This window comes from Pempheris klunzingeri, chromosome 16 (genome assembly GCF_042242105.1).
Source record: "Pempheris klunzingeri isolate RE-2024b chromosome 16, fPemKlu1.hap1, whole genome shotgun sequence".
NCBI lineage: Eukaryota > Metazoa > Chordata > Actinopteri > Acropomatiformes > Pempheridae > Pempheris > Pempheris klunzingeri.
The window spans coordinates 8009462-8031428 of record NC_092027.1 but is presented as its reverse complement, the minus strand read 5'-3'; the positions used below and the strand labels follow the sequence as shown (position 1 = coordinate 8031428).

Sequence of the window (21967 nt, the reverse complement as noted above, 5' to 3'; positions counted from 1 at the left end):
CAGTTTGTTTTCCTTGCCAAACCCTTTAACAATAAATAAACATGTAAGTACAAGTACCACTTGGTGTGCTTTGTTACACTATGACCCAGAATAGAAATCAATATTAAATTTTCACTGGCGGGTCTCCCGACACTAACAAACAGGAGTAATGATGACGATGTAAAATCATGCTTTGCTAACATTAAACACAGACACTTTTAAGCCACATTGATTTAATTATTAATAGAAGAGGGAATGTGGTGTGTGCATGCAAGTGTATATCTGACTTTACAGGACTGGCTAAACCCGTGACAGTGATTTTTAAGTAATGGAAATACATGTGCACTCACACTACACTTGGATCAAGACTTAATGCCATGCTTTATGCAGCTCTCTTTTGTATCCTCCATTTTGTATCCCTACTGTTCTGCAGTAGTAAGGAAGGAATAATTTGACCTTTGTTAGTTGCACACAAATAGACCCATGTACACATAAATACACAGTGTACATACACCTTCACTCTAGATGGACGCCTGTCTGATGATTCCTGCAGATGGAGTTTGTTTTTGTTCATATCCGCGTACATTCACACACATTCATAGATACCAGCAATTAAACCATTGTCCTTATAGTAAAGCCAGGGCTACTATATTTCTACCACCAAGCCTACAACTGAACAGTTTATTTCTTTTTCTACTTATAAAAGTTTCCACTTCAGCTTGTTAATCCCCCAAAGTCATAAACCGCTCTGTCCTTGTCCTCGGCAGCAGCCACCAGGCTCTCATTCCTCTCCTCACATTCCTCCCTTGTTTACCCAGAGGAGGCCAATGACGGCCACAGAACCGCCATCTTGCAGGGATTTTTCTTAATCACCTGCTCTGGCTGAACTCCTCTCCTATTCCCTGCTCTATTACCGAGGGTTACAGCAGGACAGACAAGCACAAACACACACACACACACACACACACACACACACAAACAGGCACTTATGGCCAAACATGAGCATATGCACAGACAGGCCTCTACACATACCTGCACACCTGTGCGTAAGCCTCTATTCGTGCATATGTGCACGTATACCCACACATTCATTTATGAGCAGACTCTCACATGCACGCACGCACGCAGACAGGTAGGCAGCCTCCTGCAGGCCAACAAGCAGAGCACAGCAACAACCTGCCACAAGCCACCTGTTCAAGCAGCCCTCAGTGGGAGGAGGAGGAGACATGATGGAAAGGGAGTGAGACGGCAGGAGAGAGAGGGACAGGAGTGTGAAACAATGGCTAAGTAAAAATAACTAATCGTAGAGGTTATTATAAAGAGAACGAGAAGGTGATGGGAAAGAGAATGCAGTCTGTGATAGAGAAAGAGTAAGGAATAGAGAGTGAAATGAGCAAGTGTGGGCGTAGCTGAAAATGTAAGAAGTGAGTGAGTGGTGTTCTGGTTAGATAAGGAGAAAAAAAAGAGGGATGCAGAGGGTTTTATTGTCTGTGTGTGGATCAACAAATAAAAGAGAATGGTGGTAATTGATAAGTACAGGTCAGAAAAATAAAGCAAACAGAGCTCGAGACAAAGGGAAATAAGAAATCAATGCATTTTATGAATTGTAGAGCTCCAGTTAGCTGTGTCAACAGACAGACAGACAGACGGCTGCTGAGGGTTGGGCCATGAGGGGCATTAGAGAGAGTAAACTGAGCTAAGTGTTTGTGGGCCGATCCATTACTGTTATCAGAGTCCATTACTCCAGCCCCAGCACTAATCATTGCAGACAGCAGCACCTGATGCCATTAACCAGCAGCACACAGAGAAAAGCCAGCCTGCCTCACTACCTACCTGGCTTGCCCTCTGCCTGACTGGCTGCCTCCTAAAGCCTGACGGACCAACAGACAAGTTCGGCTGACTGGGTTATATCCTTATGACTGTATAACAGCCAGTCTGCCTTGTGTACTCCTCGTCTACCCACCTGTTTCCCTATTACCTGATTACCTACTGCTGGAAACAGTGAAGGAGAGACGCTTTTTAAGAGGAGGCAAACAATGAATAGCCAGAGGGGGTATGAGGAGGATGGATAAAGAACGCGAGGGAATAGTGAGAGAAACGTAAGCAGCAACTTTTCCAGTTAGAGAATCACTTTAAACTCTGGAGAAGGGCATGCATTCAACCACATTTTCAGCGTCTTTTAAAATGGGCCGCAAAAACATCCCAAAAAATAATCTCAAAACAGCTTTTGTATTGATAATGCACTATACAACTACATAATTCATTATTTCACAAGCACTAAATTGAGTGTGCACTGTTTACACGGTTGTTAGGCTTTAGTGAAAGAGAGCAAAAGCGATAAAGAGGTTAGCTGTGCTTCATGCATCCTCTCTGTGTCACTCGGCTGCCTCCTGAAGTGAAAGCATTATGGAGGGGTTATTGGCATGTTTGCGCTACTGAATTAAAGTGCAGTTGTGTGTGCAAACATGGATTAGGAGCATATTATAAATGTGAGCATAAATGCATACAGATTGTAAATGTACATTCACTTAAATTAATCAATACTGGCATGCCACGTTTATCAAAAATGTTGCCAAAGCATATATGCAACAGTATTTTACAGTAACAGTAAAATAAATAATACATACAAAACAAGTTATTATGCACTGTTCAATATATGGAATTAAACAACAATCAGCTCTTGTCTTTGGAGGAGAGGAAAGGCTGGAATTTTGGAAAGATTTTCTTCCTTCCAGGTACTGACCGAAAGGTGTCCTTAGCATTTGAATACAATCAGCTACTAAAAGTCACCAGGCTCTCTTCTATTTGTACTGTTTTTTATTCTCTTTAATTATTCTTTGATCAAATAAGAGGGTTAAAAAGAATTAAAAAGATTTTTTCCCCAATTTTAGGGAGTTCTATTTAGGCACAGTTCTTGTACAGCTACTTGTGTTTAGAAATTTAACATTTGAGTCTGATTTCTTTTATTAAACGAATATATACAATCTTGAAATTTCAAACCCTATCCAGCCCTATATACATAGTCTTTGAATCAGCTCTACTAGAGTTCTAGAGATGCGTGGAATGCCAGTAGTCCTGATTGGTGATCAGCTGAGTCACACACGCTGGTTAATATCAGCCCTCCCAAACACAGCGGGGACAGAAGGAGAAGAAAGAGCACTGGGGAAAAGGGTGGATACAGGGTCAGTGAGAGATGGATGATGCCAGGAAGTGTGAAAGATTACATATTCTAAAAAGAGAAGTAGCGAGAGGAAAAGGGAGAAAGATGTTGATGTCAGTAGGGCGTAACAGAGAAACAAAAGGATGGACAGAGAGGGAAGGAAAGGAGGGCACGGAAAGTGAGAGAGATGGGGCGGGAGAGAGTGAGGGTAACAGTGAAAGATGGAGGAAATAACCAAGGTTGAAAGACGGGGAGGAATGAGAGAGACGTCAAAAAGAAGAGGTGCAGACAGGCCAGGAGTAAGATGGATGGGATGGAGAGAGCGATAAAGAAGCTATGGTTAAAAAAAAAAGAAGGATGAAGGTAGAGATAGGAGGAGGATGAGAGACAGAGGACAGAGAAGTGAGAGGCTGACAGGATGATATGAGTATTCTCCGAGGTGAGAGCGAATAAAGCATGAAAATCTGAAAAGCAATGAATTCTGCACATTCCAGGAGCATATTACCATAAGCATAGGCATAGCAATAACTCAAGCCTGCATTTAAAAAGTGTCTCATTTTAATATGCGTCCTTTGTCAGAATATATGAAAGAATCTGAATTGTAACGTGCACACTAGTTGCAAATCCATGCGTGAGGCGTGTGTTTTGGTGTTACTGTAACTTAACATGGAAATGTTTGGGTTTTTTTCTAATAGAAAATCAAATTCTGGATACTTTTGTTTCAAAGGGAGGATTTTTATTACTATAAACTGGTCACTTTGAACCTTTGCTGCACATGGATGGTGAATATTCTGAAACTGAAGTGCATGAATCACATTTTGTTGCAGGATGGAGTCCACAGAGAAATGCGAAGTAGTGATACAGCATTTCAATGGAAAATACCTGAAAACTCCGCCAGGCATTCCAGGTGAGTCTCCCCTTTACATTACTCTGGCCTCACCCCTTCCTTTTCTTTCTTGAAAAATCATCACCTTTGAAATGAGAAACTTCCTTTCTAATTCAATTATGGTAATTCCTCATCTCAAATCTGCTGGACAGCGTGATAGATTGTGTACACCGTTGTTTCTGACACCTGAAGCTGGCTGTCGTGGCTATGGCTGAATAGATGACGTTTCTATATGGCTCTCTCCCTTTCTATCACCATCGCTCTCGTTCTCTGGTGGTGCTCCTGCTGCAGGCTGGAACTTCTCGGGCAGGAGAAAGCCCTCTTAATATTCACACTCATGCCTCTGTGCTGTTCTTTGCAATCTACTTAAGAGCTTGCACTCTCCCCTCTTTCCTCTCCTGCTCTTTGTTGCCGCGTCCTCTCTCCTTCCTATCTCTCTTTTCTGCAGTCACCCTAGACAGTGGAACAAGCTGGCCAAGGAGAAAACAGTCAGGGACAAGAGGTTGAAAGAAAGAAAGTCACAAAATGGAGACAGATGTAGAGCAGCGTTGTACCACACTGTGTGGTAGCACAGAAATTTGACTTTTTATCCAGTGTCTAAAGTAGCATCAATGCCTCAAAAGTTTAAAACAAAGAGAGACAAAGTGTTGGAGGTGTTGGAAACTGAGCAAGTCTCCAGGGGACTAAAGGTGACAAGAGGTGGTTGCAAAAAGGAAAGCGAGGTGGAAGGAGAATAAGGATTTGAAAGAAAGTGTCAGAGGGAAAGGCCAGGATGAAGACAAAACATGCTGTCTAAGCACTTTTGGGGCCAGGTGCTGCAGCACTCGCAGCCTCCCGTGTGTCCCAGCAGTGTGTGGGGGCCAGACAGGGCGATACTGAGGCGATCTCCTTCACCCCTGTGGCAATTTTATTAACAGTTCCCACACCTCCAACCAGCAGCACAGAAACAGACCCATAAATCGCCCTCCACTATCCAGTAATATCTCAGAGAGACTGGATTTAGAATCTCCATATATGCTCAGCAACTGCATAGCCAGCGGCCATTAAAGGCAAGGTGAGTGGTTATATTGAAGTTGAGCCGTAATAGGAAACCTTTAAAGCTGTAATATCAGGCTGACCTTCCCCTTTAAGGGTCTATCTCCCGGCCGCTCAGGCTTTATTATTGTTAATGGATTGTTCAGGCTTGTGCCAAGCATGGAGATTTACCGCCCTGATTGAGGAAATCCTTCTGTGGAATTAAGAATAGTTACGTTTACAAGGTCTGCTCTGGTCTGGTGCTACTATGGTCCCTCCTAAAGGGTCCATGAAATCTCCTCTCTCTGTTGATGTGTGTGTACACATAACTGGGTGTTGCGACGGGTATCGTTGTTCCTCATGCGTTGCCATGTAATTTGAAATAATGCATGTGTTAATAAATCCCTTAGTTTATTACAACTATATCTACCGACTGGAGTCGTCAAATTGCTGAGATTTGGAAACCCGGTGACATTTTCCTACAACAAGGTGTGACAGGGCAAGAAACACCAAACAGTCAGATGATCAGACAGATTGTAAACCAACTAGATTATGTAAACCACTTCATTTGGAGGTAAGCCAACAAAGAATGCAGCTGAAATATCAATAAAAGATGGGGTTGGAGTTGTGGAAGTGCCTTTTTTTCTGCTTTCTGACACTGTCCATGTTGATTTGCTGTCTGCTAAATGGAGATCTCTGGACGTTCCTCTGTTATCAAACTCAGATGGTCCTCTGTAGAGGACCCCAGGGCTGTTTCTGTTTCTAACACAGGCAGCAAATAGCCCCTGTAGATTTGTGTATGTGTGTGTGCACATTATATGTTCTCACTTCGCTTGTATTTGCTTCTATGTGCTGATTCATGCGTGTATATTCAAATTTATGCATTTTAAAGCTGAAACACATACATACCGTATTTGTGTGCTGACAGAGGCACTGTCTGTGTGTGTGTGTGTGTGTGTGTGTGTGTGTGTGCGCGTGTGTGTGTGTGTGTGTGTGTGTGTGTGTGTGTGTGTGTGTGTGTGTGTGTGTGTGTCATGTTGGTGGTATTTCCCCAGAGCCCCTTGCTATGCAGGGCAGCTTCTTCATCCATCCTGCTTTGACAGCTCAGCGGCACCCCCCGGGGGGCCTGCGCCTCACACAAGGGTGTGTGTATGTGTGCACATGCATGGGTATACTTGTGTGACAGCTATGACTACTACACTGTGTGAGCTTTGACACACACGCACAAACCACATAAGCACAAATATAGTCATGCACCACTAAGTTTGACCTGAGAGGAATGTCAACATTCATATAATGCTAATGAAATCCTTTTTTCCACCATTTAGCGTTTGAAACACAGCCCACAAAGACACACAAAGCAGCTGTGGTAGCACACACACGCCTGCACACACGCGCCACAAACCCATTCAACATGCATGCATGCACATACACACAGACACACTCTTCTCAATGAACCAAGCTTGCTCACCAATCCTCTCAAGCCCATATCTGACAAGCCTCCACATTTCCAGCTTAGCCACTCAATCATGCTGTGTCAAGAGATGTGGGTGTGTGTGTGTGTGTGTATATGAGTGTGTGATGGGGGTTTGCCTTGTTATAGTTGCCCTCCTCTACTCAGGTGTGTCCAGTGGCAATACAAAAGGATATTGAGTTGTAACCTTGCTGTCCCATACCAGGAAGTAAATATGTGGATGTCAGATGCCAGGTCATCTGTTAAATTCAACTGACCATGGGAAAATAAACGGAAAGGAAGTTATCATATTGGCAGGAAGTTAACGCAGAAGATAATGCGACAACACAGAGAGGAGGAAGATACAGAGCAGAGGACTGTGGAGATGCTAACAGATGGCAGTTAATGGTGCCATAGACAGCTTCCATACACTTCCTGTTTCAATTTTAATGTAATAACATCTAACTTCCTTGTGATTACATGAGATGTTGAGTTGATATACAGTGTGGTGGTGGTGGTGTGTGTGTGTGTGTGGGGGGGTGATAGCAGATGGCAGCTAATGATACTTAAACAACTTCCCTATTCTTACTGTTAAGTTTTTAATTAAAGCATGTGTGATTTTCTAGTGGTTACATGTGTTATTTAGATGCAATATATAGTTTAATACACTTTTGATTCATGTCCGGCATGTACAGTGCCTGAGGTGTTATATCAATACTTGTTGTTATCAGACATCTTTTATATCTATGACACAAGAAACAAGTGCAGTAAACATGATAGACACTTACGTTCTTTATAAGCAATAAAACACACCACTGAATATAGGCGGTGCTTGCCAAGAACTTGAATTGAAGTTCAACAGAAACCAAGCAGTACAACACTTGCATATAGATGCATCAAATCAGCTATCCAGTCAGGTGTGTTTGGTGAGGCCTGGTTGATATGAGAGGTGCGTAGCTTTCGTCCAACAAGCCAGTCACCGAGGCCTGCTCCACCCGCTCTGCTCTGCCCACGTCTTATTGTGATTCAGGGAGAGGGACATGATCGATAGCCCTGATGGAGCACTACAGCTGTTTAGCAATTCTGTGCAATGCGGCAAGCGCTCTCCTCGTTGTTGTTGCCGGCTGTGAATGTGCATACATCCTCACACAGACAAAAAAGTCATTCACATGCTCCATGCGTGCACATGGATGAAGTCGATGTACTTAAATTTGCATGCAAGTACGCACATACACATGCATACTGTACATGTATCTAAAAGTAAATGAGCTGCAAACACTCAGATAGGTGGACTTTAAGCTGCTTTCTGAGAAATTGTCAACTTGGTAGTTGGAGGTGAGAATAAAGAGTTATCCTTGTTTTTCAGTGGGTGTGGATTTACTCAATACACAAAATAAATGGAATTTATGAAATGTTACTACAGCAATAAACCATACTGAAGTGAGCCCAACAGGGGCGCATTATGATTTACACTGCAACCCTGAGCTCTGGGAAAGTCAAAGGAAGCACAGATAAAAAGTGATTTAATCCGCTGGCTCCACTGAGCCTTGCTGATTAAAGCCCTTCGTCCCACAATGCATTAAACAGCTTAGAGATGACACCCTATGGTAAATGTAATTTGAACCGGAGATACATTAGCTATTGTTTGGTTTTGGCAGGTGAGTAATCTCATGTACGTCCCATATTGTGTGTCTTCCATGGCAGCGAGGAAATTGATAACATCTGATACACTGTATGTGCTGTGCTGCTCAGGCGAATTGCTGCTCTTTGTGTGGTTTAACTTAATTTCATTGTCAATAATCAAATAACAGCTAAATAAACAAGAAGGTGTGTTTTAAGGGAGCCTTGATACAGGTACTGTTGAGCTTTGCCATATGACAGCATCAGAATTTGATGAATCCAGCATTCGCATGAACGTCTAACTGCGCAAACAGAGATTCAGTCCAGACTGAATGTGCAGTAACACTGCTGCTTCTTCCTTTTCACTTCCGTTGTTGTTGCTGGCCCCGTTGTCCTTCTGCCAATATGGCAGCAGAGCTGAGAGTCGGCTCCAATATTGTCCAATAGATGCTGGATAAATAATGGAAACCACATCAGGAAGCAGACACAGTGGCCCTGGGAGATGGAAGCAAACGGAAACATGCAATATGTACAAGATTTCCTGCTTCTTTTTTTTTTTTTTTTTTTTTTTTTACGGCAGTCTGGCATTTCTCTCTCTAACCTTATCTGTTTTCACAATTTCTTTTCAAGCCACATTGACTGACGCACTCACGCTCTGTCTTTTAGTTTAAAAGTTCCTAAGTATCCTATTCTAGTGTATACATATAAAAAGTTTATTTAGGCCTATAGTAAAAGCCATATTCTTGAATGTGAATATGGATGTGATTGCATTTGCAAATCCCAGTCAAATTCCCTGTTTTCTGATTTACTTCCCTGATCTGTCAGAGACCCAGATGACACCCAGGCTTTGTACAACCACCGCAGCTGTCAGGCTTATGCCAGATAGAGTTCACCAGGGCCACTATTTGGCAAGCTCACATTTACACAAAGCACGGCATAGACCAAAAGACAGTTCTGAACCCCAAGTGCTGGCCCGCCGACACATCCCGTCATTATTTGCAGAACACAAGGCCAGTGCCACTGAGGGTGGGGGAGCTGTTGCTGGGGGTGCTGTTGCAGAAAAAGATTCCCTCCCTGTTGGCATCCTCACCAAGGCAACGGTGCCAAGATAGCAGAGACAGCCCACGGTATTAAAACGTCCCTTGCTGAATTAAGGCAAGTCCCAAATCACTTGGTAAGTCACAAAAAGCCCTTCTGAAACTGTCAGTCATACTTGAGTAATCCATGTTAATTTCTACAATCCCTCCCACATTCCCCTGGCTAATAACTGGCCTGTCAGCAGGCCCATTTCTCTCCCCTATGGTGACGATACGTGCAGCCAGTTAGGTTGGTGGCTTGGCTGTCAGCGTGCCTCAGACATGGCTGCCTCTGCAAGCATGCCAAGGCACATTTTCCCATGATGCATCTGTGTGTCATGCGTGGGTGCTGATCTGTGAATTGTTTATATCTAATGTTTTTCTTTCTCTTTTTTGACAGAAACAAAAGGTCAAATCCATTATGTATTGATAATTCATTTACTGCTCCTGTCAACCAGTGTAAAGTAGCTATATTTCTCTATGATACACAATGACAATCAGACAGCTTTTCAATATACACTGCCACAGATGATAATTAGCCACCAAAACTCCCTTTCAAATACATTTCTCAGGATATTGCATCGTAATGAAATCTGTCCTCTTTGCATGAACCTTCCACCCCCCACCCTGACTTCACCCGCCTCCCATTAGAGTCAGAACACACAGGAAGTTATTATTGGCATCCCCAGTAAATCAGACAGCTTCCTGAAAAAGGATCAATTTCCCCCGATGCACTTTCTCATTATAACCTTATCTCGCCCACAGACAATAATCTGGATTTGTCACGCTTTGTTTGTTTTGCCACTGAACTGTATCAATCATGAGGGAAGCCAACAGTTAGCACAGAAAGGAGGAAGAGAGAGGAGCAGCTCTGAGTTGATCTGTCGCTGAAATATAAAGTATTCACCTGCTGTAGTCCATTTCCACAGAAAATAATATAAGCCCTTTGATTGGCTTCAAAGTTTGTTTAGGCAGAAGAGAGGAGCTCTGGCTCCTGGAGGGGTTTAGGCAGGAACTATTGACTTTGCTCTCCACTTAACCACATCTAATGTAGAGAGAGACAGAATGAAGGAGAGTAGCCATGAGAAAAATATATATAACGATGGAGAGTAATGGAGAGAAATATAGCAGAAGTGCAATGGCAAGAAATAGCTTAGGAGTTGAGGGAATGTGACAGGAATAAGAGAGGAGATAAAAGGGAACAGATGGAAAAGGGCAGAGAGGGGAATAAAGTGATTGGTGATGTAGGGAAGCAGAAGAGAGAGGAGAGAAAGTTGGATCAACCCGTGCTTTTGGAAGGTTAAATTTGAGTAAAGTTTAGGTTGCCGCATCTGTAGCTGATGAGATGAAAGGATGACATTGACTGTGCGACCGCGTCCTGAGCTTGATCCCCGTGACCCCGGCCCAGCTGTCCACCGTGTTGATCCCCTTCTATCTTTCTCCCCCTCACCCTGCTCACATCTCTCCCTGCACTTTTTGTTGTCTTGCTTTTATACACTCTCTCATCTGTCCCGCCCTCTCTTATCTTCCCTGCCGCCGCTGTCTTTCATCCCTCACTTTGTCTGCACATCCTCCCCTCCTCTCTGCTCGCTATTCTACACATCGCACACATTCCTGCTCATCCCTCCCTAATGCTCATCTATGTTACTGGATATAGCTGAGTGCACACAATATTAGTGCGAGCAAAACAAGCACCTGAGGCTGCTTTTATTTATGAAGAACATTCTTCCTCTCCTCTTTGTTTGACATGCATTCAGCCTGCTCATTGATGTGTTTTCCTACCTTTTGGGCTGTGGATTCACTCATGGTGTGGACAGCTGACAGCTATGACAAAGTTGTTTTGTTTTTTTCAGTTATTCAATTATTTTCCAAGGAAGTGTTGCAGCAATAATGTTAGGTCAGAAATCTAATTGCTCTTGAATTTAAAATGTCCATGAATTTATAATACACCCAGTAATTAAGAATACATTCTCTCGTATTTTGCCTCACTGCAAAATCAGCCACGCCAGCTTTGTGGCTCTAGGAAAGGCAATGTTGGACATTGTACAGACATTTGTGGTCCCCAGATGATGAATCCCCTGACTTTTCCTATAGTGCCACCATGAGGTTGGCATTTTGTACAAGTGTCTCAGCCACTATTGAATGGATTGTCATGAAATGTCTTAAAGACAATTTTGATATTAGCAATTATAATAGCATTGTCATTGTAAACATGTTGTTATACTGATCGCAGTTAGCTGAAAACACAACTATGCCAAAATAGATGTTGAGACCAAAAACAAATAATGTAGGGGGCTTTGTTGGTTGGGATATGTTGTTTCAGGCACCAGTGACACAGATCGTCCACCAATTGGAAGATCTGCAGTTCAGTCCCCTGCTCCTCTAATCTAAGTGTCCTTGAGTTGGCATCTCCCACCGGTGTGTAAAAGGGCGAATGAGAGTTGGATGCTGAAGTCCTTTGAGTAGTCGAAAAGACTAGAAAGGCACTATACAAGAACAGTCCATTTACCATTTACAGTGAAATGCAAGGCCTGTTTGAGTAATGGATCAATGAGTTTGAAGGGTTATCAGACGCCCAAAAACACTGCAGGGTATTACAATAATAGAAAGTTGGCAGGGTAATTATTTGATCTTTTATTGCAACAATTGCAAGGTAAAGAGCAGAAATGTGGCACCCATGTTATAAAGTAATCGACCAGGAAAGTGTGCTGATGCTGTGCCACGTTGGATGGTGCTGTTTGCCATAGACCTCTATGTCAGCACCCCCCCCACAGACCCAACTCAGATTTCCTATTTAAATGGACCCAGTGCTGTTTGTCTGAACTCTGCCTAAGCCTCACAGAGCCATTAGCGTGGCTGTAGACTCTTAATCTTGTTAAATCAGGCATGATACAGTATGAGTGTCCAGTAGGGATGAAGTGCAGGATTGTGATTGCAAATGCAGAAAACACCATGCAAATGTATACTGCACTTAAATTGAGAGGACAATGCATCACATATGTATAGCAATCGCATTCATGTATTATTTATCAGAGTAAATTTTTCTGCTAACATCTAGTTCTGCCCACTGCAACACAATCATGGACTGACTGCAGGTTGAATGCTTTGCACAGTAATTGTTCAAGAATTTGGACATGCTTCTCATTCATTTTATTCTAGTAAGCTCAGGTATCACACTGCCAACTTTGCAGTCATAAGCAAAAACCTCTAGGTTTTTATCCTTCTCTTTAGATCTAAACAGGATGTCCACCAGTCTTAGGAATGAAGTCTTAAGATGCACAATTATCTTCACGGATCCATAGATTGCAGCTTTTATTCATCAGTCAACTTAATCTAATGCAGGACCTGAGGCAATGCATTTCTTTGCAAAGAATAATATTCATCCTCTCAGCAGATACAGTAGGTCACTGAGCTCATAGCCTTTTGGCCAGCCTGCCTGTCCTCCAGAATGAAGATTAAGTTTGCTGAGGAGGATAATCATGCTCCAAGGTCCCTGTGGTATGCAAGCAATTCAGCAGGCTTGCTTTCTGTGGTTCACTGGTCAACTCTTCTCTATCTCCTGCACCTTTTATTAGGTTAGAATATCACAACACATGAGTTTAATAAATTACAGCTTTCTATTTTTTTTTTTACCAATCCCTTATGCTTTAGCATGTTTTTAAGGTATACATTTGGAAGTGAACAGAAATAGTGAGGTATAGCCAGGTCATCTGACTGACCAGAATTGACCTCAGGACTGATTGTATCCTGTGTGTGCTTGCGTCAGGGAAGCAGGGTAAGAGAAAAAAAAAAAAAGAAAAAAGAGCAGGCATCAGTTACACCCGGCCACGTCACTGTCACCATCCCAGGACACAGAGGGCAGTGAGATAAATCTAGCTGCTGCCCCCAAAATAGAGCACGGGCCTCCATTAGAACAGGACGCAGGCTGTGTGGGAACAAGCAGAGGTCACTGTGGTCAGCAGAGTTATTTCTGTAGCGCCACCGGACCTCCAGGAGTTGACGCCCATTCATTCATCCGACTGCCTGCCAGCGGGGAAGGGGACACACACAGAGACACAAAAAATGTGTGCACACCTACATGCTCTTGCCAATGGACGATCAGTAGGAGTGGGACGTGTTCCATTTGGTGAAACGTACTGTGATGGCGTATGAGTTGCCAGTGTTTTTTTGTCACCCGGGGCTATTTGTGTGTTTTTCTTTGTATATGAGTACATTTATATGAGAGCTGCCTGCTGGTGTTTGAGCTGAAGGACGATGGAAACACACCTGGTTCAGAGTGACCTCATGTCCCAGACACACCGTCTCTCTGTCTGTCTCTATTTCCTTGGCTAGCAGTACAGCACATCATGCCTATTGGATCACACTTGTGGTTTATTTTTGCTGCTTTTACTCTGCATATATAGATGATTTACAGAAGCTTACAGACGTGGATGCACACTTTTTGTCATTGCAACAATATAGGCGATGCACAAAAGGAAAACATACTAGCATGCCAACAGAGTGGTTTCTTGAAGTCTCCTTTTCCTTCCTTTGTTCGTTGAGCCTCTCTTTCTCTTTTTTCTGTCTTCCTCTCATGCATCCACACACATGCACAAATACACACACATCAATAGTCCATTAGGAGTGTGTTGCTTTCATTACCTTCAGCTTGGCCCTGAGACAGCCTTCAGAGTGGAGTACAGCAGAGCAGAGCTGGCCAGGATTGCAGTATATATAGAGAGAAGTCTGGTAATTGCCAGCTCTCTGTTCTCTCTATCCTGTGCGTCAGGTGGAAAGTATGAATCTGTGGTATCTGGGGACCACCCCTGCTGCGCTGCACCGCATCTCACTACAACTGTCTGTCCCCCCACCGGGCACACGTAATAGGGGGAAAACAGAGAGCTTAAAGACCTCAGAGAGTCCAACAACTGCCACTCTAACAATACACCACCAAGGGAATGAAAAAAAAAAAAAAATCAAGCAGCCCACACTTACAGCAGAGAGGCACCTAAAGAATATACCCTACCCTACCTAGAAATTTCACTTTTCATGTCTTGCTTGCTACACAGTAACCGTAGCGCAGTTCCCTGTTGAAGTGGAATATTTTGTTGGTTTTGTTTCACCTGAAGGCAGATGGTCAAACAACAAAACATTTGAAAGGTCTTAAAACATTTTTAAAATACTGTGAAAGTTGAAGTAAAAGCAGAGACTCCCACATAAATGCAGAATATGATATTGAAAAACAATGAAGTTGTTGGAGGAGAATCACTTAAAACATAAATTCTAGTTCCTATAATGCATTTAAGCAAAACCAAACCTTCAACTGTCAGTTGCAGTTTTTACACATACTATAACACTGTGGATGCTCAAATACTTCATTGTCTTTTTGACCTTGAATAATTGTTACATGTTACATACAAAAAAAGCAAGCGCAGGTCATCAGTGATTGAAACGCTTTATGGGGTTCTTGTATTGGCTATTGCATTGTTCCAAGGTTAGTTAATTTTGTAACAATTTTCAGAAAGCTATTCTGTTAGTAGTGTCTATTTTTGCACATGTAGATCTCAAGGAAGTGTAGATGCCATTATTGTGTTTCGATTTTAACTAAATGTCGTATTGTTGCCTTCACTTATAGTGAACACAGGGTGCCTGTATAAAAAAGATTGAGCTGCTCTCTTCCAACCACCCTGCATAAATAAAGGCTGAACGAACAAATGAATGAATAGAACATTAAATCCAGAAGACAAACAAGCAAGCATGCTCCTTACCTTTTCCATTAAAACCTGACTCCAAATTGTTGGATGCTGAGTTGGAATTTACAAAACAGCCATTACTTGCAGCCGCAAAGTAATATTAATATGATGATGAAGGTACGACGTTATGAAGGTACAAAATAATCAGCAGTCATGCAAAAATAAAACAGGATTTTTAAGTAGTGGACGAAAACATGCAAAAGACTAATTTTCAGATACAGTTGTACTCTATTCTATTCTATCATGTTTAGTGATATTCTACTTTAGCCCTTCATCAAAGAAATTGTATTATACTACCAAATGCACTATTGTTTACCGGCAAAATAAACAAAGATTATTTTCCTTACTCCATTATTAATCATACATACAGTATGTATGATGCATAGAAGTTTATAATAGTGTTCTCCAGTGCGTGGCCTTTGCCAGCCCTTAGCATTCATAGAGGTGTTGACTTAATGGCCTCTTTGCTGCAGCAGTCTTCCACAAAGCAATGATGTAGTTATGGAAATACTACCACTAGGTTTTCCCATTCACCAGGCCATTTCTTGATCCTCTTACATGTAGACACACAGATTTATGAATTACCTTGAGCTAGTCATATCTCTTTTTTAGCCCTAGACGTAATCTTGCCACAGATGCATCCAGATCAATTTTTCAGGATGTCTTATTTGTGGAGTGAGCAGCGGGCTCGCCGCAGCGGGGGTGAGTGTGTGAGGGGGATGCAGTCAGGGTGTATCCAATTTCAGTCTGCAAAGCAAATGGCCTTGGAGATCAAGGATTATACAGCAGATTTCTAAGTCGAGCTGATATTGATTCGCTGTGCCCCTGGTGAACTCCAAGTTGTACCTTCTCCATGTAAGCTCTTAAATGTTGCTGCCTTAATGGCCCCGCTCGTCAGTATCGCCCTTGATCTATAAGGCCACAAAAACTGACCCTTATAAATATGGCCCTTTGTTTTTCTACATGTCAGTGGATAGCCCATGGACCAGGAATTCAGTTGAAAGTGTTGAGGGTTTATTATGTTCAGAACACGATTTTTAGTTTCAGGGTTGTAGCTGATGCTATTTGATGTGTTGAAATACTGGAGTTAGCTTCCCTTAACACTACAGCTGATACTGTTGATTGTCTGACCACCCAGATGCTGAATTCTTTTATAGAAACTTAACGTTTGAAATTCAGATTCTTTCTAGCTCTGTGCAGCAGAGGCATTAATCACAAGAGTTTTCATCAGTTCTAATGTGTTTTGATGTGCTGTCCCATACTGAGCAGCACTCTTGGCACCCCTCTGTGACTTCACGCTCTCCATCTCCTCTGCAAGTCTGACGCACAGAATTAAAAGTTTATTGTCCTGCCATTTTGCCATCAGTTGTGCAACTTCCTCTTCTCTCCAGTGTTTTTTTCACATCCTTTCTCTTGCATAAACACACACATTGTAAACCAGTGAACACTGTGCAGCCATATATTTGAAGCTTGCAAATTGCTTTTGGAAAAGCTGAGAAAAGGAGAAGGACATTGCCTCAGTGTCTAATTACTCATCAATCCCCCCCCAAAAGAAGAGAGAGACAGGCAAAAGGGGTTGAGATGGGTGTTGGGATATGGTTAACTTGTCAAACAGGCCCATTATGAGGTAAAATCAACAGTGGGGAGAGTTAGATGTGTGCTAGTGAGGGGAGAGCATGTCCAAATCCCCTCAGTTCGCACAGCCATTACAAACAAGAGTGGATTAGCCAGTAGCCCCCTGCTGGGACAGTGAATGGATGAGAATGGGAATGATGACGGAGGCTGCTCCTCTCCAGCATTATCTAAATAACAGGCCGGGGAATTCAATAAGTACCGGCCTCATCAGACCTCATCAGCTCCCCCAATTAAGCTGCACATCATGGCGACTGGCGGGCTGGTTGCCGTTGGTGACAGATGAGAGCCGGCGTGGCGATATGCTCGCCTCTGCAGCAGTGCTGTGCTGCCTCACATTCCCGACATTCTTTACATGAGAGCATTGTGGTGTGTGTGTGTGTGTGTGTGTGTCAGGGACAGGTGGGTTATTTTCGAGGACAATCATAAGCACTGATGAATATCATCAGTGTAACAACAGGGTTTGTTTTTGAATCTATCTACTAATTTACAGTCCAAACTGACACAAAGGCCCACTTACGCTGTACTTCCTCTGTCCTTGATGCTGCATTGAGGAGTCCCTAATAACCAGCCTCAACTTCACGTAAAAAGGAGGTACCTTTACTGCGCTGGTGCATGTGAACCCTGGTGATATCGATGTTGTGTGTCAATATCTCTACCCTCCCACATTTAACTCCCTGTGTTTCCCCAAGGGTCAGGACATGTAGAGAAAAAAAAACACTGCTCTCCCAAATCGATTGGAGCCCATTAAGGCAGACTGAGAAAAACAAAGCCTTTTCATCACTTCTGAGATGTTTAGGCAAGGACTTACTCAAAGTTGTTCTCTACAGGTCAGCCATTCACCCTGGTTATCGCTCTGATATCGCTCACTCAAGGGGATGAAGGGGCATAGCAACTGAAGCTAGTGTAAATAATGCTGGAGAGTTTGCTAAGTGTGTGTTGTTTTTTTTTCTCAAGAGAGGAATGTGCTATCAAACTGCCATCATACTTTGTTTAGTTTTTCTTTTTTTCTTTGAAACAGCAGGAAGACTGAGAGGAAGGCAGTGCTGACACAGGAAGGAAGTGGGATCAGATTTTGGTGATAGATTGTTTTGTTTCAAGGATTTGAACCTTTAATTATCTTTCAAATGATTATTTTGGGCTATTTCTACCTCAACAATTTACACCTTATTGACCTCCAGGAGGAGTCAGAGTAAACTCTTTAACACTGATGATGCGTGCCAGAAGCAGCAGACATATAGGTAGCAAATACGCAGTGTGACTGCAAAAGATTGCCTGGTTTGTTTGTTTTTTATTCACTTTATTTCACTGACCCGAGCTTTAAAACGTGAAGCAATGTATACACAACAGAAAATATTGCAATTTCCTTGGAAAATGGTTGATATATTCAGTGTGCACAAAAAAGATGGCACTTTGTTGTCAGCAACTTTTTTTGGAAAGACAGAGGGAAATTAGTGTCAACGCTGCTCAAGAACAAAGAGAATACCTAAGAAATGAATGAATTATGAGCCTTGGGAATGTCTAATGCACTGTTTGAAGTTCAGAAGAACAGGGGTCTGTCAGACATAGCGCAGATGATTGGGTCAGCTGTCTAACTTTGGACCTAACTTTTAGTCTTATGAAGCTGGATACACAACTAATCTTGATTAAACTTGAATTAATCAAAACCAGCCAGCTAATAACTATGTCTGCGTCTACATATGTTGTCAGAGAGACAGTACTATAGAGACTGAGTACAACATTGTACAGAATATGAAAGGAGAGAAGGTTGTCTGACATTTTGTTCATATGCCACAAAAGATGTCTAATGAAGGTCGTCTTGTCTAGGTCTAAATAGACGGAGGCTACTGTCTTGTGTTGAAACTGTGCAGGAGTTTACAGCTGTTTGTCTTATACAGGTGTGGAATTCATTTTCAATTGAGCAAGAACAAGTAGCACGAAATATTTCAGGAACTGGTCTATGCCTTTTTCCTATTGAATTTAAAGGCAGTAAAGACAAGAGATTAAAACAGTAAATTTAACTGTTTGTTCAGTAACAGTAATGAGATTACTGAAATTACAGAAGATTAGGTCATCTGTTGACAGCAATATTTTTCATATATTGTGTCCAACAATGACAATGGTAAGAAACCAAAAAGCCACAATAACATCTTAAAATAGCAAAAGATAAGGTAAAAGAGGATGTCAATAGGAGTAATAAGAGTAACAAATCCAATTTTTATGAGGGAGAATGGTAGAAAAATGGTACAGATCTTCCTGCGCTGTCTTTGGTTGTGCGAATGTGTGTGTGTGTGTGTGTGTGTGTAGGTGCATGGCTGCTCTTTTGAAAGTGAAAGAGCAAAGAGAGCTGCACCTGCAGCTTCTATCAACCAGTGGAAAGCTCCTTTCAGCACAGCTTTAATTACAGTGTCTGCAGCTCTGCTTGGCTCAGACAGGCTGGTCTCCACGCAGCCAACCAAATCCTCTCACACATAGCTGCCTTCTTCTGCCAAAGAGTCGCCTGATCCCTAATCAAGCACAGTGCCACTCTTCATCGATCCCCAATCAGTTACAGTAAAGGGGACGCTATGGAACCCTCCTTGCAAACCCCCGCCACCCCTTCTCCCCTTATTAGTCAGGTGCCCTGCTTCCATTGATCATAAATCAACGTCACTGGCAGCATTGATCGTCAATCACCCCCAGTGACATTATTGATCTGGCTGGTCCCTCAGTTATAGGCCTGCCCTCAGCCCACATTGCAGCCCGGCTATGGCGTATCGATCCCCCTCAGATACAGTATTGAGGGCTCTTTATTGATAATTCATTTATTGTGCTGTAATTTCATTTTCTTTCCTGTCCATACCGTTGTTACTGGAAGCCCCTACGGTGGAAACCTAGTTAACAAACACACAGCCTTTTATATGCTTCACCATGCTACTCCAACTGATATGGCTTTTGTGTATTTGCAGCTTGAAGCATATTTTCCGCCTCTGTTAAAATGTCATCATCAATTTGCAGTCAGTGGTAGCATAAAGGTTAGATAACCCTTCTTATAACAAGAAAATCATATGTTTGAATTCCTGGACATTCTGGGAAATTCAACGAAAGGCAAGGTACCATTTAGCAAGACACCTAACATCCAATTTTCCTTTTGAGTTTCATGCTGGCCAACAATAGCAGACTGTTTGTAATGCACTCTGAGAGTGAATTTGTGTAACTCTATGAATGTCAAGCAGCGCGGTGCTGAAAAACACCATGCATGCTCAGCAAAATCTCCCCTTGATAAATGAAACTAAATGATTTTGCCTTAACATTACGTGGAAGCTGTATAAAGCTGAGTAAGTGGCTAAAATGTGTATTCAAGTCCGAATGCTTGATAAACATTATGAAGCCTCCATAATATACTAAAACCAAGCATATAGAATATATTGCATCCTTTAAGGTGTACAGAGCTCAAAACAGATTAATTCTACTATATACTTAGAAACATTTGCTGTAGGACTTATGGGTGGGCAAGTCTGTTGAATTACAAAGCACCCATCTGTATGATTCATCTCTATAGATGGGAGGTTTCACAGGTCACTGGAGGCGTTGGCAGTGTTATGATACTCTGCTAACAGGGACAGAGCTAGCTTCACTGTCTGCCCACACAGGCAGTGACACAGACAGCGGCAGCAGAGGTCAACCCCCACAGGTAAAGTGCAGCAACAGCTGCTCTTTAAGTCCGTCTACCACAGCCAAAACTGTTTGCCATTAAGAGAGAGCTCCACAGGCCAGGACCGGCTTAGAGAAATCACTGAATGCTTATTTGTAATTATTAACTCCATGAAAACATTCATTGTTACTATCAACATTCATTACTCCATTGCAAATGCGCTGCAATGCTATGCAAATTTTTTAATACTTTTTATACTACTACTACTACTACTACTACTTTTAATAATGAAATGGCAGCATAAAGAAACATATTTGTTCATGCTTAAACTTATCTGCTGGCTGTCCAATTTTGCACGACACAATTTCACCAGTGTGAATTTGGATTAAAAACTTTTATACTGTAATCCATGATGTCTTATCAAGTGATTTTGGCTGAGTTCATCATAAAAAAGAATCAGTTCAGCAGCTACATTTTATTTGATTCCTTTCACAACCTATGAAGCACGAATAGAAGACAATTCAACAATAAAGCAAAATAGTCTTACATTTGTCTACATTACCAGCTGCTCTTCAAACATGTGTTTATGCTTATGTGTGTCATGTATAGTAAATGAAGACCTTAGGGTGAGCGTCCAAACTAAACAGCAAGTCAACTTTGCTCACCACTTACACAGTAGATTTGTCTGTGACGTATTGACTCACATCGCCTGTTGCACATTATAGTGTTTTCTTAGCTGGAATCGCATTTTGAATCCACTCTACAAACAGCGTTTTCAATCTTATACAACACTCTTACAATTTTGAAACAACCACAATGTGGCCGCTTGTAATTGCCACCCTGGCCAGCTGTGTAAAGTTGCCACTGATACTGAGACCTACTGCTGCAAAAAAGATGTTGGCAGTGTGGAGCAGCATGTGTGGGTTTAGCATTAGAAACATCTGCCACTGCCACTTTAAAATTGCAGCTGACTAAAGGAACCAGCGACACTCAACTATGCCATTTGGAATGAATGCGGTGAGGACTGTCTGCTCGTATAAATGTTATTTTAATATACGGATGGAGAATTGTGAGTCGTTCATTAGAGCTGGCAAACACACATACACTAACTTCTACTCGCTCACTCACACACCTCTGTCTACTGGTGTTTTTAGTTATTTGTTTACTCACCATAGCAACCCCAGCGTCGGGAATGGCAAGTGGAATTAGCTGATTAAGCTAAAATTGAAGTTCTCATTTAACTGGTACCTCAGAGCTTGTCTCACAGGAGTTGGCTAGCAGCTGGAAACCCCACTGCCTGTTTGGCGCTTCACTTGCTGCTCTCACATTTACTGTAAGAGCAGATTAATTCAGTGTCAGTACTCAAAGGCGCAAACATATTCACCCATATTTCTGTCTGCTAAAATAATTAGGGCGGTGTATTTATGCAGAATCTTTTTCACCTTTTCTGTGAGATTGTTTCACATTGATGTTTGCACATACCCTGACACAAAAAAATGCACACATTGCTTTACTAAGTATCGTCATTCCCATAAGATGGTCTCAGTCAATGGTAATTGTCTGCTGCATTCTAGACCGACTGTGTGCCACATGGAGCCCATATCATCCATCAGCTTTATTTGTCTGGACCTGGTCTGCTGCTCAGTGGTGCATGAAGAGATAGATAGATAGATAGATAGATAGATAGATAGATAGATAGATAGATAGATAGATAGATAGATAGATAGATAGATAGATAGATAGATAGATAGATAGATAGATAGAACAAGCAGGGAAGAAAT

General features: G+C 42.2%; 1 protein-coding gene across 6 annotated transcripts in view; it reads left to right on the top strand.

Annotated features, from left to right (window-relative positions):
• Window positions 1–21967, top strand: part of rbms3 (RNA binding motif, single stranded interacting protein) — a 265275-nt gene that overhangs the window by 195629 nt on the left and 47679 nt on the right. For all 6 annotated transcript variants that reach the window (XM_070846037.1, XM_070846036.1, XM_070846041.1 and 3 more), the window contains one exon: window positions 3967–4046. In XM_070846037.1, the coding sequence (XP_070702138.1) occupies window positions 3967–4046 (80 nt within the window). The remainder of the gene's footprint in view (window positions 1–3966; window positions 4047–21967) is intronic.